This window comes from Diabrotica virgifera, chromosome 8, assembly GCF_917563875.1.
Source record: "Diabrotica virgifera virgifera chromosome 8, PGI_DIABVI_V3a".
Taxonomy (NCBI): domain Eukaryota; kingdom Metazoa; phylum Arthropoda; class Insecta; order Coleoptera; family Chrysomelidae; genus Diabrotica; species Diabrotica virgifera.
The window spans coordinates 87,865,267-87,877,318 of record NC_065450.1 but is presented as its reverse complement, the minus strand read 5'-3'; the positions used below and the strand labels follow the sequence as shown (position 1 = coordinate 87,877,318).

At 32.6% G+C, this 12,052-nt stretch overlaps 1 protein-coding gene and 1 long non-coding RNA gene across 2 annotated transcripts in view; both read right to left on the bottom strand.

Annotated features, from left to right (window-relative positions):
- The window catches only part of LOC126890782 (succinate--hydroxymethylglutarate CoA-transferase-like), a 91,915-nt gene that overhangs the window by 5,872 nt on the left and 73,991 nt on the right, over positions 1-12,052 (bottom strand). The window contains exon 6 of the mRNA XM_050659974.1: positions 3,601-3,788. Coding sequence (XP_050515931.1) covers positions 3,610-3,788 — 179 coding nt within the window. The 3' untranslated portion in view covers positions 3,601-3,609. The remainder of the gene's footprint in view (positions 1-3,600; positions 3,789-12,052) is intronic.
- On the bottom strand, positions 8,022-11,060 carry LOC126890783 (uncharacterized). The gene is made up of 3 exons (XR_007700457.1): positions 10,260-11,060; positions 9,999-10,201; positions 8,022-8,202 (listed from the first exon to the last, which is right to left on the bottom strand). It is a non-coding gene; the product is annotated as an uncharacterized LOC126890783 (long non-coding RNA).

Below are 12,052 nucleotides of genomic sequence, written 5' to 3'. Positions count from 1 at the left end.
TGATTTGTGCCACTTTCTACAAAAGGGGATAGTAACCAGTTCTTAAGATTGCGTTAAAAATCTGTGTCAAATATTGCACGCCTTTCAAATATAGTTAGGAGATACAAAACCTCAAGTTTTGGTATTACCAAACCTATAAATGCAGGAAAAAGTAAAATAAACGAAGCACATCGAAGGGAATTAAGACGTATTATAGTGAAAAAACGACGTGCAACTTAGCTAGATTTAAGTGTTTTGTGGATTAACCTCGTTGGAAGACACGTTTCTAGATCAACATATCACCGAGAGGCCCACAAAAGTAAAATTTTCTTACTTACAAATTAATTGATAAAGTTGAAAAAATCAATATGAATTGTTTGAGAAACATTTAATTTTAGTATCTCAGACTAATCCAGTCTTAAAATTACAACACAAGAAAAATAGATCAAAATGGTCAAAAGAGCATTGAGGCTGAACAAATTGACTAAGGGATGCAATACAATGGAGTGATGAATCCAGATTTGAAGTTTGTGTTGGAATCGAATCGGAGAATTTTAACTATTTATAATGGGAAATAAGCCACAATATTATTAACGTTTCGACGCCCAAATCGGGTGCCGTTGTCAAAATACAAAATACTATTAACATAAACAAAAATGTTGTTGCTTAGTAAAAAAATTCTTCAAATAATTTATTTAATTTGACTCATTTATATCGGTAATTCAGATACATAATATGATACATTTTAAAGGAGAAGACTTTAAAATGATATTGCCAATATTTATGAGTTGCGTTCCTGGGACGACTTTACTGAAAGATAGTTCATTCGATTACATGAAATCAACCCCAACTCAAGAATATCCGTCACAAAAAAATCATAGCATGTGATCTGTCTTTAAAAAGACAACCACATGCAACGGTGACATTAAAATTCTCGCGTTAGAGATCTCATAGTAAATCACGAGGGAAAACCAGGAAAAACCTCGTGATACTATCCCGACATCGTAAGTATTTGGTCTTACATTTAATTTACTCTCAAAATTAATACCAAATTCTGACTTTACTATAATTTTGTTTAAATTACCGATATAAATGAGTCAAATTAAATAAATTATTAGAAGAATTTTTTTACTCAGCAACAACATTTTTGTTTATGTTAATAGTATTTTGTATTTTGACAACGGCACCCGATTTGGGCGTCGAAACGTTAATAAAAATCATTTTTTATTAATATTGTGGCTTATTTCCCATTCTAAATAGTTAAAATTATAAAAATGCCACAAGAAAATAGTTTCAGAACATCATTAAGAAACCGAATTGGAGAAGTAGGAGTCGAGGTATTCGCAGGAAAAATAAAGATTTTCAACCTTACTGTCTTAACAGAAAAGTCAAATTTCCTACGTTTATCGTGGTCTGGGGCAGCATGTCGGCGAAAGCTGTGGAAAAGTTGCATTCTATCGATAGAATTTTAAATACGGACAAATAATATTTGAAAGTTTTAAATAATCTCTTACCGATTTTGGCACAAAGTCATTTAAACAAGTTAAAATCAGCGAAACATTTTGTCTTCCAATGGGATGGCGTAGGTTGTCATAAGCCAAAAGACTTACTGGAGTGGAGACCATGATATTCTACTTCTGGAATACGTTTCTAAGAGTCCCGACTTATCCTGAGAGAAACTTTCACGCCTCTTTGTGGCGCGAAATAAAAAAAAACATTGGGGAAACATCCTGCTAGGTCGGTCAAAGAATTGAAGTAAAACTTGCAAAAATATGAGATTCGTTTACACCAGAGTGTTATAATAAACTATTTTTAATGGGAAATAAGGCACAATTTTACCAAAAAAATCATTTTATTAACGTTTTGAAGCCCAAATCGGGTTTCGTTGTCAAAATACAAAATACTATTAAAATAAACAAAAATGTTGTTGCTAAGTAAAAAAATTCTTCCAATAATTTATTATCCATTTTAAAGTAGAAGACTTTAAAATGATATCGCCAATATTTATGAGTTGCGTTCCTGGGACGACTTTACTAAAAGATAGTTCATTCGATTACATGAAATCAATCCCAACTCAAGAATATCCGTCACAAAAAAATCATAGCATGTGATCTGTCTTTAAAAAGACAACCAAATGCAACGATGATAGTAAAATTCTCGCGTTAGAGATTCCATAGTAAATCACGAGGGAAAACCAGGAAAAAACCTCGTGATACTATCCCGACATCGTAAGTATTTGGTCTTACATTTAATTTACTTTCAAAAAACTAATACCAAATTCTGACTTTAATATGTTTAAATTATAAATAATATTAATAAGATATAGATATACAATAAGTAATACTAAAATATAAAATTTGTACTAACTCGATATGTTGAACATTATAAAAACTATGCCTCGAAGAATTTGAATCCAATTAAAAATAAAAGGGATATCGCTCAGATGTAAACTATCACATTTGTTTTGTTAAAATTAGATATGGATTAAGTTTTTTTAAATTTGTTGTTATTCTGTTCAATTAATCGTTTTTATTAATTTAAAACATATAATTAAAACTTTCAAAGTTTAGGTATGCTTGACTATTGTTTTTGTTCTATAACATTGGATTTTCTTTTCAATCCGCATTGGGCCAACTAATATGGGAAGGGGCTCGTATTATCAAATATGTGGTCCCTTTGAGGAATCTCAGGATATAAAGTCACCTGTTTTATTTTTTGTATACTTAGTTTTGATTATAAGAAGCATATTTTTTCAACCATGACACAACGCTATTCAACTTTTTTTATTTGATTTTCACAATTTTACTCAAAATATTGAGTACTTTACACTGTCTTTTAGTCCTTTCCTAGACGAAAAGAAAGTGAATACGTGACCGTGTCCTTTCTGCTTTCTTATAAATATTCGCCGCCTCCGTGCTTTTAAAGCCGGAGATACGGGATGCAATCAGAAAGCTGTTTCTTAACGAAAAGTCTTGGATTTAAAATATTTTTATTGTTTAATTGTAGTAAACTTTGTACCTCGGACTTTTCGTTTTCCTCTTTTTACGAGAGATGTCGCTGATTTGCGTCTTAAAGGTGAATTATTGCAGTTGCGGTAAGTTCCCTTAAATAAGGCAGCCTGCTAGTGTTTGGTTCAGAGTTGTGACTGCATAGCTCAATTGATATCGCCTGAGAGGCAGAAATAGCTATCTGGAGATGGTGGTCCAACTCTGAATCAAATAAAAGCAAAAACTGCCTTTTCTCTTTTCATCTTTACTCAGATTTTTGAGTACTTGAAACTGTCTTTCGGTCGTTTTCCTAGACGAAACGAAAGTGGATACGTGACGTGACCGCGTCCTTTCTGCTTTCTTATATATTCGTCGTCTCCGTGCTTATAAAGCCGGAGATACGGGATGCAACCAGAAAGCAGTTTCTTAACGAAAAGTCTTAGATTTACAATATGGTTTAATATTTTTATTGTTTAATTGTAGTAAACTTTGTATCTCGGACTTTTTGTTTGCCTCTTTTTTTATTTTCGTTCCACCCTATTGACAATACAAAATGATAATACCTATTCCAGGAATTCCCTCCACTCGATCTGTCCTGAACTAAACTTAAAAATGTGTAAAAATAATAACTTACTTTTTTAATTTACGAGCTAGGTCCATCACCCGGACTCAATCCACCCTCACTGTCAATACTGTTACCCGCTGATGGATTGTGTTTATGTTTCTTTTTCTCTACATGTCCATGGCAATGATCACATTCGTCTTCATCTTCATCTGAACTACTCTCGCCGAACTTTTTCGGTTTGTCATATATACAACAACCTAAAAGTGTAAAATAGTTACTAAAATGTTTAACTCAATAAAAGTTCTTCGTTGTTTAGTTAGAATTAGTAAATATGACTAAAAAAAGAAATAGGCAGTCTTCCGTAGACAATAATAACAATTTACCCTAAAATGTGTTGAAATGATAAAATTTGATGGGGAGATGTAGAACAACTTAGGACCAAAGGTATTAGAAAAGCAGATCCACCCAGAGCAATACCTTTACCAGATTTCCATTTCCTTATTCATCTTTCTCAGAACCTCTTTGTTTGTGACTTGTTCTGTCCACGATATGTTAAGAATTCTTCTGTACACCCACATTCGAATGATTCCAGTTATTTATTGACGTCGCATTCAAGGTCCAAGCTTTCATTCCATAAAACAACGTCGAAAAAACGTAACACTTCAACCATCTAACTCTTAGCTCCAACTTTAAATCTCTGGCGCAGAGCGCCAATCAACTGTCAGATTTAACTAAAATGTCATGTCAGAATAAATAGTATAAATGTGTATTTATTACGGACTTACCTTTTTTTCTATCATTTGTGACGCACTGAAAAATGCTCATGAAAAGGACTTTACCTATCTCACCCCACGTCTAATTTCAATTTCCTCCTTTATAATATAAATACTATGCGATTCTGAGGTCATTGTAGTCTATCTTCTTTGATTTCAGGACATCTTTATTATAATCAATAAAACACGCATATACATAGTATTCGTTTACTTAAAGAGGGAATATTTTGATTTTCTTTCTTCTTCAGATTCCGTTTCGAGGTTAGCAATCATGCACAAAATAGTTGATTGGAGTTGCAATCAAATTACTCTCGACTTTTGCAGCCATGACATTTTTCTTCTCCCTATACATATCTTTCCAATAATCTTTCCCTAGATCATATTAACAGAATTTAATATTTACCGTTTCTCACAACATGTCCCAGATATTGCAGTTGACGAGCCTCGATAGTTAATAGTAATTCTCTTCTTTTCTCACTCTTTTCAATATTTCTAAATATGATATTTTATCCGTACAGGTTATTTTTTTTTTTATTTTATGTAAGTGTGCTGGATAACATGCATGACCAAACTTCATTCTACTAATAGTGGTTATGCTTTTGCGATTGTAATCGAACTTATTGTACCAAGGTTTTTTCCTCAATTTGGTTTCTATTCTGGTGTAACGTGTTGGATTTGTAAAGGTGTATTCTTGCCACAAGTAGGACCATTTTCTCATCATTTTATGTTTTGATGTTTATTTGTTCATCCGCAGTTAAGTGGCAATTTATCTGTTCCCCCATTTCTATGCTTTCTTTGGCAATTTTATCTGCAATTTCACTGTTTGTTATTCCCTGAGTTTGTTATTATTTCAAAATACTTGAGAGTGATCTTTGTGAAGTTTGTAATAAAATCGGTGACCTGGACCACATCTCTTTTGATTGCCAAAAATATAGGGCTCAATCCAATGAGCTGTTCAGAAAACTTCTACAATTGAACATTGAAAGCCCATATAACATAATGTATCTTCTTGCTTTTAACAGAAAAGAAATTTACGATTGTCTGTTATATTTCGTCAGAATAACAAAAATACAAATTTAATAATACCTTTTGCTGCTATCTTATGTCTTTCCTTAATGTATATATACCTTATCTATCCGAGGCCTACCTTTGATCGTTTATAAAATGCCCTGATCGGCCCCTGGGCGAGAAGTGTAATCCTTGTGTCAAATCATTGCACTCTCTTTTACAAAATTTGTACCTGTGTTTGTGTTTTACCTTAAAGCAAAAAAAAAGCAATTTATACGTTTCAAATTGCTGGCTGATCATGAAAGCCACTCCTTGCATACTTTCCGTTTTATGCTCTGAGCATTACACGATGCCTCTCTTGCTTGTTGCCTTTCATGTGAGTTTCGTACAGCCCTATTATTCCATATGGCAATATTTCCCGCTCGACTATCTGCAATTTTCCATTCTGTAAGAGGCCCCATGTTCCTATTGTGATGAGGTTACATATGTTATAGGAGCCAGTAGCATATGTTTCGTGCACGACCTGGCTAAGAACCTCTACAGCCGGTAACCTATTTCTACACCATCAAACCATAGACGTATATGGTAGAAGTTCTAACATAGACCGAGAATATCACAAGAATCTACAGGTCGAGCAAGTCTCGTAAATTTCACGATTGCGAGCCACGCTTCACGCAACCGTGTTTGCGTACTTGTGTTTCGAGTTGCGTGGTCGTGCGGAGTTATATTTACCAATTCGCGCAATCGTACTTGAGACGCTGTATCAGGTGAGGTGTTTGAAAATTTGTGTAACTTGATTCTGTGGTTAAACTTTTGTTTTATTTTTTTTTCGCAGAAAATTTTTAGATGAAGTAATTGTATGATGAAGATAACACAGAAAATACAAGAGGGCAGCATACTTTGCAAAACAACTGTTACAATTTGAAATCAACAAGTTGTTGTCTTGCAGGTAAAAAAAGTGACTTTTTAAAAAAATTATATCTTGGAAACTAAAAATTATTTTTATTTATAATTGAAACATGTAAAAGTATAGTACTCTCAAAAAAATTTCAGCCAAAAATATTCATTTTTGTAGAGTTGACTGCAATTTTTCGACAACAGCCCTTTTTTGTGGTGATCAGCATAACAAGTCCAGTCTCATCTGAAATCAAAGTTTCTTGTAGTTTATACCTCTGGCTAGTGAATGAACAAATGATTTTTTATTAGATGAGGTCATTTTTGTTTTATAAAAAAAAACTACTTTAAAAATGAGAAAAATTGGGGTCAAAAATGTGTTTAAACTTATGTAAAATCTTCAAATTTCATTTTTTTTAATTCCTTCGTTCATATTCTAGCCAGAGGTATAAACTACAAGAAACTTTTTGATTTCAGATGAGACTGGACTTAGTTATGCTGCCAACGCAAAAAAAACTTAAACTCTACAAAAATGAATATTTTTGGCTGAAACTTTTTTTGAGACTACCTTAAGTACTATACTTTTACATGTTCCAATTATAAATAAAAATAAATTTTAGTTTTCGAGATATATTTTTTTTAAAAAGTCACTTTTTTACCCACAAGACCTATGTAACCCCTTAAAAAAATGTTTCAAAGAATATGTTTGATGGCCAAGATGCATACATATATTTAGAAGGAAAGTTCCTGATTTCTGTAGTATAATACATAATACCAAAGAGGAAGTAGCCCTAAGCGCCGGACTCCACTTGCGATTTGTAGTTGTGAAGATTGAACACATTCTTTCAAATAGAAGTCAATCCATGATTATTTAGTCACAAATGGATTGACTTGTATTTGAAACAATGTGTTCAATCTTCCTGATTACAAATCGCAAGTGGAGTGCGGCGGTAATAACACCAAAATATTCCATATAGGTCCATAGAAGGTACACAGACATTGAAAAATTCCTGGAATATCCCCGAAAACATGTTCCCTGAACATCCCAGGAAAATCCTGTGTCAGCATTTTAAACATTACCTGAATGTCTTATTGGAACATTCCATGAATGTCCACGAATGTTCTCTGGACATTCAAAATATATTTTGTAGACATTCCCTGGATATACCAGAAATACAGTGATGAGCGCTCTAATAACCGGCAAAATAGTACAAAAGATGTATTAAGTAGTGAGATAAAAAGACATGAAACTAGTCGAGCTGGGAAATTTAGCGATATTAACTTATACATTTAGATTGTATTGATTGTGTACCACCTTCAGACATATCAGACGAGTTTGGAAACTACCACTGTCACAGTGACAGTTTTAGTTGACATACTCCTCCGATATGTGTAAAGGTGGGATCAATATAACGTAAATTTAAAGGTTAATTTCGCTAAATTTCCCAGCTCGACTAGTTTCATTTCTTTTTATCTCACAACTAAATATGTTGCCCATATTTTGCCGGTTATTAGGGCACTCATCACTGTACATCCTTGCTGATGTGACAATACCTCCTATCTGTTTTTTCATGAGTTTTGTATGAGAGATGGAAAAACATGTTTTAAGGTCACCTCCTGTGTTCATATGTAAGTTTTGACTTGTTTTGTAGTTCATAGATAGTTTAATTTACTACAAAACAAATATCATATGAAAACAGGAGGTGACCCTAAGACAAGTTTTTAGTCTCTCTTACAAAACTCATGAAAAAAACAGATAGGATGTATTATTACATCACTGACGATATGTGGCCATACCAAATAATACATCCTTGATAAATATAAACATTTTTATTGAACAAAATCTTTTCATACATTTTTTAATGCAATTTACTGATATTCCTAAATATTTCAAAAAAATGTGTCACATTTGCTTTGTAAACCTTTCTTTTGCCTTTCGTAGCCACATATTCCGTTTCCTTCCTGGTTTTTTGTAGACCACTTCTCTCAGCTGATTCTAAAAAAAAATACAATAAATGGTAATTTTTCTATCCTTTACAATTAACAATCAGAAGAAATATTATTTACAGATAATGATATGCATAATAATAATAGGTTTGTTTTAGCATCAGTTTCAAACAGTTTGAAATCATCAGCGAATAGTGGACCAGCGCGAGTAGAGGGGATCGCACTGGTGACTGTATTATGTTCTTTTACCGACCAACTGTTTGCTGACGGTTTTTGACTAGTTTGACTGTTTGCTAGAATAAACCTAATAATAATGAATATTTTGTATTTTGACAATGACATCTGATGTGGAAGTCAAAACATTAATAAAATTATTTTTTCAAGTTAACTTTCACATGCGCGTCTTAAAATTGTACTTTTAATACTTATATCATAAATAACTATTAAAACTATCTTAAGAGGTAACAGTATCGATCAACAGGTAGCGTAAAGGTGTTCCAAGATTGCGGCTGTAATTTTGAATATTTTTTCGACATATTTGGCACACATATTCTTAATATAATAAAGAATGGTGGTACAGAGCCCAATTTGAAAAATATATTAATATGTGGAAATTACTTTGTAATTAAATACAATATAAAAAAACGAGCTTGTACCGCCATTAAGAAGAACAAAAAAATACACTTTCTTCAAATACAACTTTTTTATCCGATTTTGTGTTATTTTGGAACTACTAAAATTTTTTATTTCATTAGTAGTTCCAAAATTACACAAAATCTAGGCATCGGATAAAAAAGTTTATTTGAAGAAAGTGTATTTTTTTGTTCTTCTTAATGGCGGTACAGGCTCTTTTTTAAATATTGTATAATTACAGAGTAATTTCCACATATTAATATATTTTTCAAATTGGGCTCTGTACCGCCATTCTTTATTATTTTACGAATACGTGTGCCAAATACCTCGAAAAAATATTCAAAATTACAGTGGCAATCTTGGAACACGTTTTGGCTACCTGTTGATCGCTACTGTATTAACTTAAAACATTGTAATTTGCTAAACCAGTATATTTTACTCTACTACTACTCTACTAGCTACCTCATTTTCCACTGTTTGTAAAGACTTGTTTACATGGGTAGAGTTTTGAGGAGAGTAGAGTAGCGGTAGTACTCTACCAAAAATGGCTTGATACCATTCACATGAGGAGAGTACAAGTATAGTACTGATGCTAGTATAGTGAAACCGATTTTTGTATTTTTAAACACTCTTGATTATAAGTGCACCTTAAATTCTTAATTTTTTGCTTAAGCTCGTTTACTCCAAAGCCTCCTTTGCCATTCTTTCGACGATTTCATCCTCCGCAGCTTGCTGCAAACTTTTATTTCTGTAGTATACACTACCTAAATTCCATAAACACTGGTATTCGCCGTATTATAGCTCTACAAGTTTTAAAGTTTCATCTTCGGTGAACTTCATTTTCACTATTTACACAAAACACAATTCCAGCCAGAATGACAGCGCCCCCATGTACTCTCCTACCTACTCTATTCTGCCATAATTGAGCGTGTTCCATGGGTAGAGTGTGCAGCCGAGTAGACATTTTGGCAGTAGTGGTGGTCATAGAGTAGTTACTTTGCCATAGGTTGCTAGTCACTCTACTTTAACTCCAACTATACACTCTACCAGCTATTCTACTGTGCTGAGCATTTTTACAGGTAGAGTTACTCTACTCTATCAAGTACTTGCATCATTACTCTACCCGTGTAAACAAGTCTTAAATCTACTGAATGAAAATCTACTTAATCTTAATCTACTCTTAATGAAAAATGTCTAAAATCATTTACCCACCTAGTATTATTGTAGAATTTAAGACAGTCCAGTGCCTTATAAATAATTTCAATATGAATATTTTTTCCTTTAATTCTCCTTTGATAGCACTCCATTTTAGATTTTGGGGAACTTATTTCATTGTGTTTATAGCCCATATTTATTGAAGGAACCCAATCTGGAGATTGTTATTATCGATTAAGTCGGCTGGTTTTCCTATTTTCCTATAAGATTAAAATGTTAACATCTTCAAAAATCCTTACTGTTGTAATTGTAACTTACCAGATATAAAATGATTACAGCAGACAGGACAGGAAAATTTTCATTTCGCTAGTAAAACCTGTACATTGTATTGCATTTAACCATTGTTGTCTCTCAGATACCTTATTTAGTTCAGTTTAAAAGTGAACTTTATCTCGACTTTATCACAATTACTTTGCATTTCACACTTCAAAACACAACACCAATGAAGCATATTATCTTTCTAAATTAATACTTCCAGAGAAAATGTTAAATTAATCTTTGTACAACACAAAATTACAAAGAAATACAACTAAAATTATCTAAAACTCATGAAGAACAGATAGAATAAGATTTATCTTTTACACCCAGTAGCCATATTGAGAATAGTATATATTATCAGTAGAAACGATTACATTTAAATTTGGTAAATATAACTCCGCACGACCACGCAACTCGAAACACAAGTACGCAAACACGGTTGCGTGAAGCGTGGCTCGCAATCGTGAAATTTACGAGACTTGCTCGACCTGTAGATTCTTGTGAGAATATCGGACGCGCGTACTGACGACATCTCTTGCAGTTGTTCTTTCAGTCTCTTTCTAGCACATTGTATGGGGAAGCTAAGTGGGGGTATTCGCGGTGTGCAAGTACTTGGAAGGGAAACGAGAAAAGACCGTGCGCGAGTCGCGGAGAAATATTGCAACTATCTTAAATAATTCATATTGTCAATTGAAATTGTCAAATTGACGTATATTTCATACCTTCCGTCATTGAAGCAGTAAAATTATATATTGCTCCACAATATTGATATGATATGCAATTATTATATAAAGGTAAATTTAATTAATTGTATTTGGCTTGCAGTACTGCATTTTAATAACTAATTTTATTTACTACATACAATTGTTTACGTTTGCATAACATAACCTGCATCTTATTTTTTCTTCTTAATATTTTTTTGGACTATGGCCTTGACAATTATCCAGCAACCAGGACTAATATAATTGGCCAATATAATTAAAAGTGCGAATAAAAGTACAGAGCGTAGAAATAGAGGTCGCTTTGCCGAACTTGCACGGTCCCAATACTGTGTAGCTTTACTATTTGTAAGACTGAGACAGAACGAAAAAGAACAAAAAAAGATGGTGTCGTCACTTAGCTCTACAGAGTGCTTAGTCTACGTTAATATACAGTGCGTCCATAAAGTAACGCATAAATTAATTATTTCGTAAACCGGCGACTTTGGGGAAAAATCCCAAAACAGGTCGATTGTTATTTTTAAATTACGATTTTTTGGCATATATATCATACTAGTGACGTCATCAATCTGGACGTGATGACGTAATCAATGAATTTTTTAAAATTAGAATAGGGGTTAAGTGATAGCTCATTTGAAAGGGTATTAAATTCTATATTCAGTAATATAAACATTAACTTGATTGTTTATACAGGGTGTCCAAAAAAGTTTATTTAATTAAATTAAGATGAATGTATGCAATTCATTTAATTCTAAATACATTTTACTGCTGTCAGAAAACAGGAAAAAAAATTATTAAAAAAATAAACATTGATTTTCGCTTAAAAGAAATGTTTAAACTGTCAAGAGGCAGGTGGGTGGCAGCTTTAACATTGAATTTAAGTGAAAATCAATATTTATTTGTCAAATAAATATTCTTTTTTCTGTTTTATGACAACAGTAAAATGGATTTTGAATTATATAAATTACATACATTCTTCCTTTTGTGTCAATTAATTTAATTAAAAATAATTTTTTTTGAACACCCTGCATAAATTTAATTTATTACCCTCCATAATACACACACCGGCAAAAT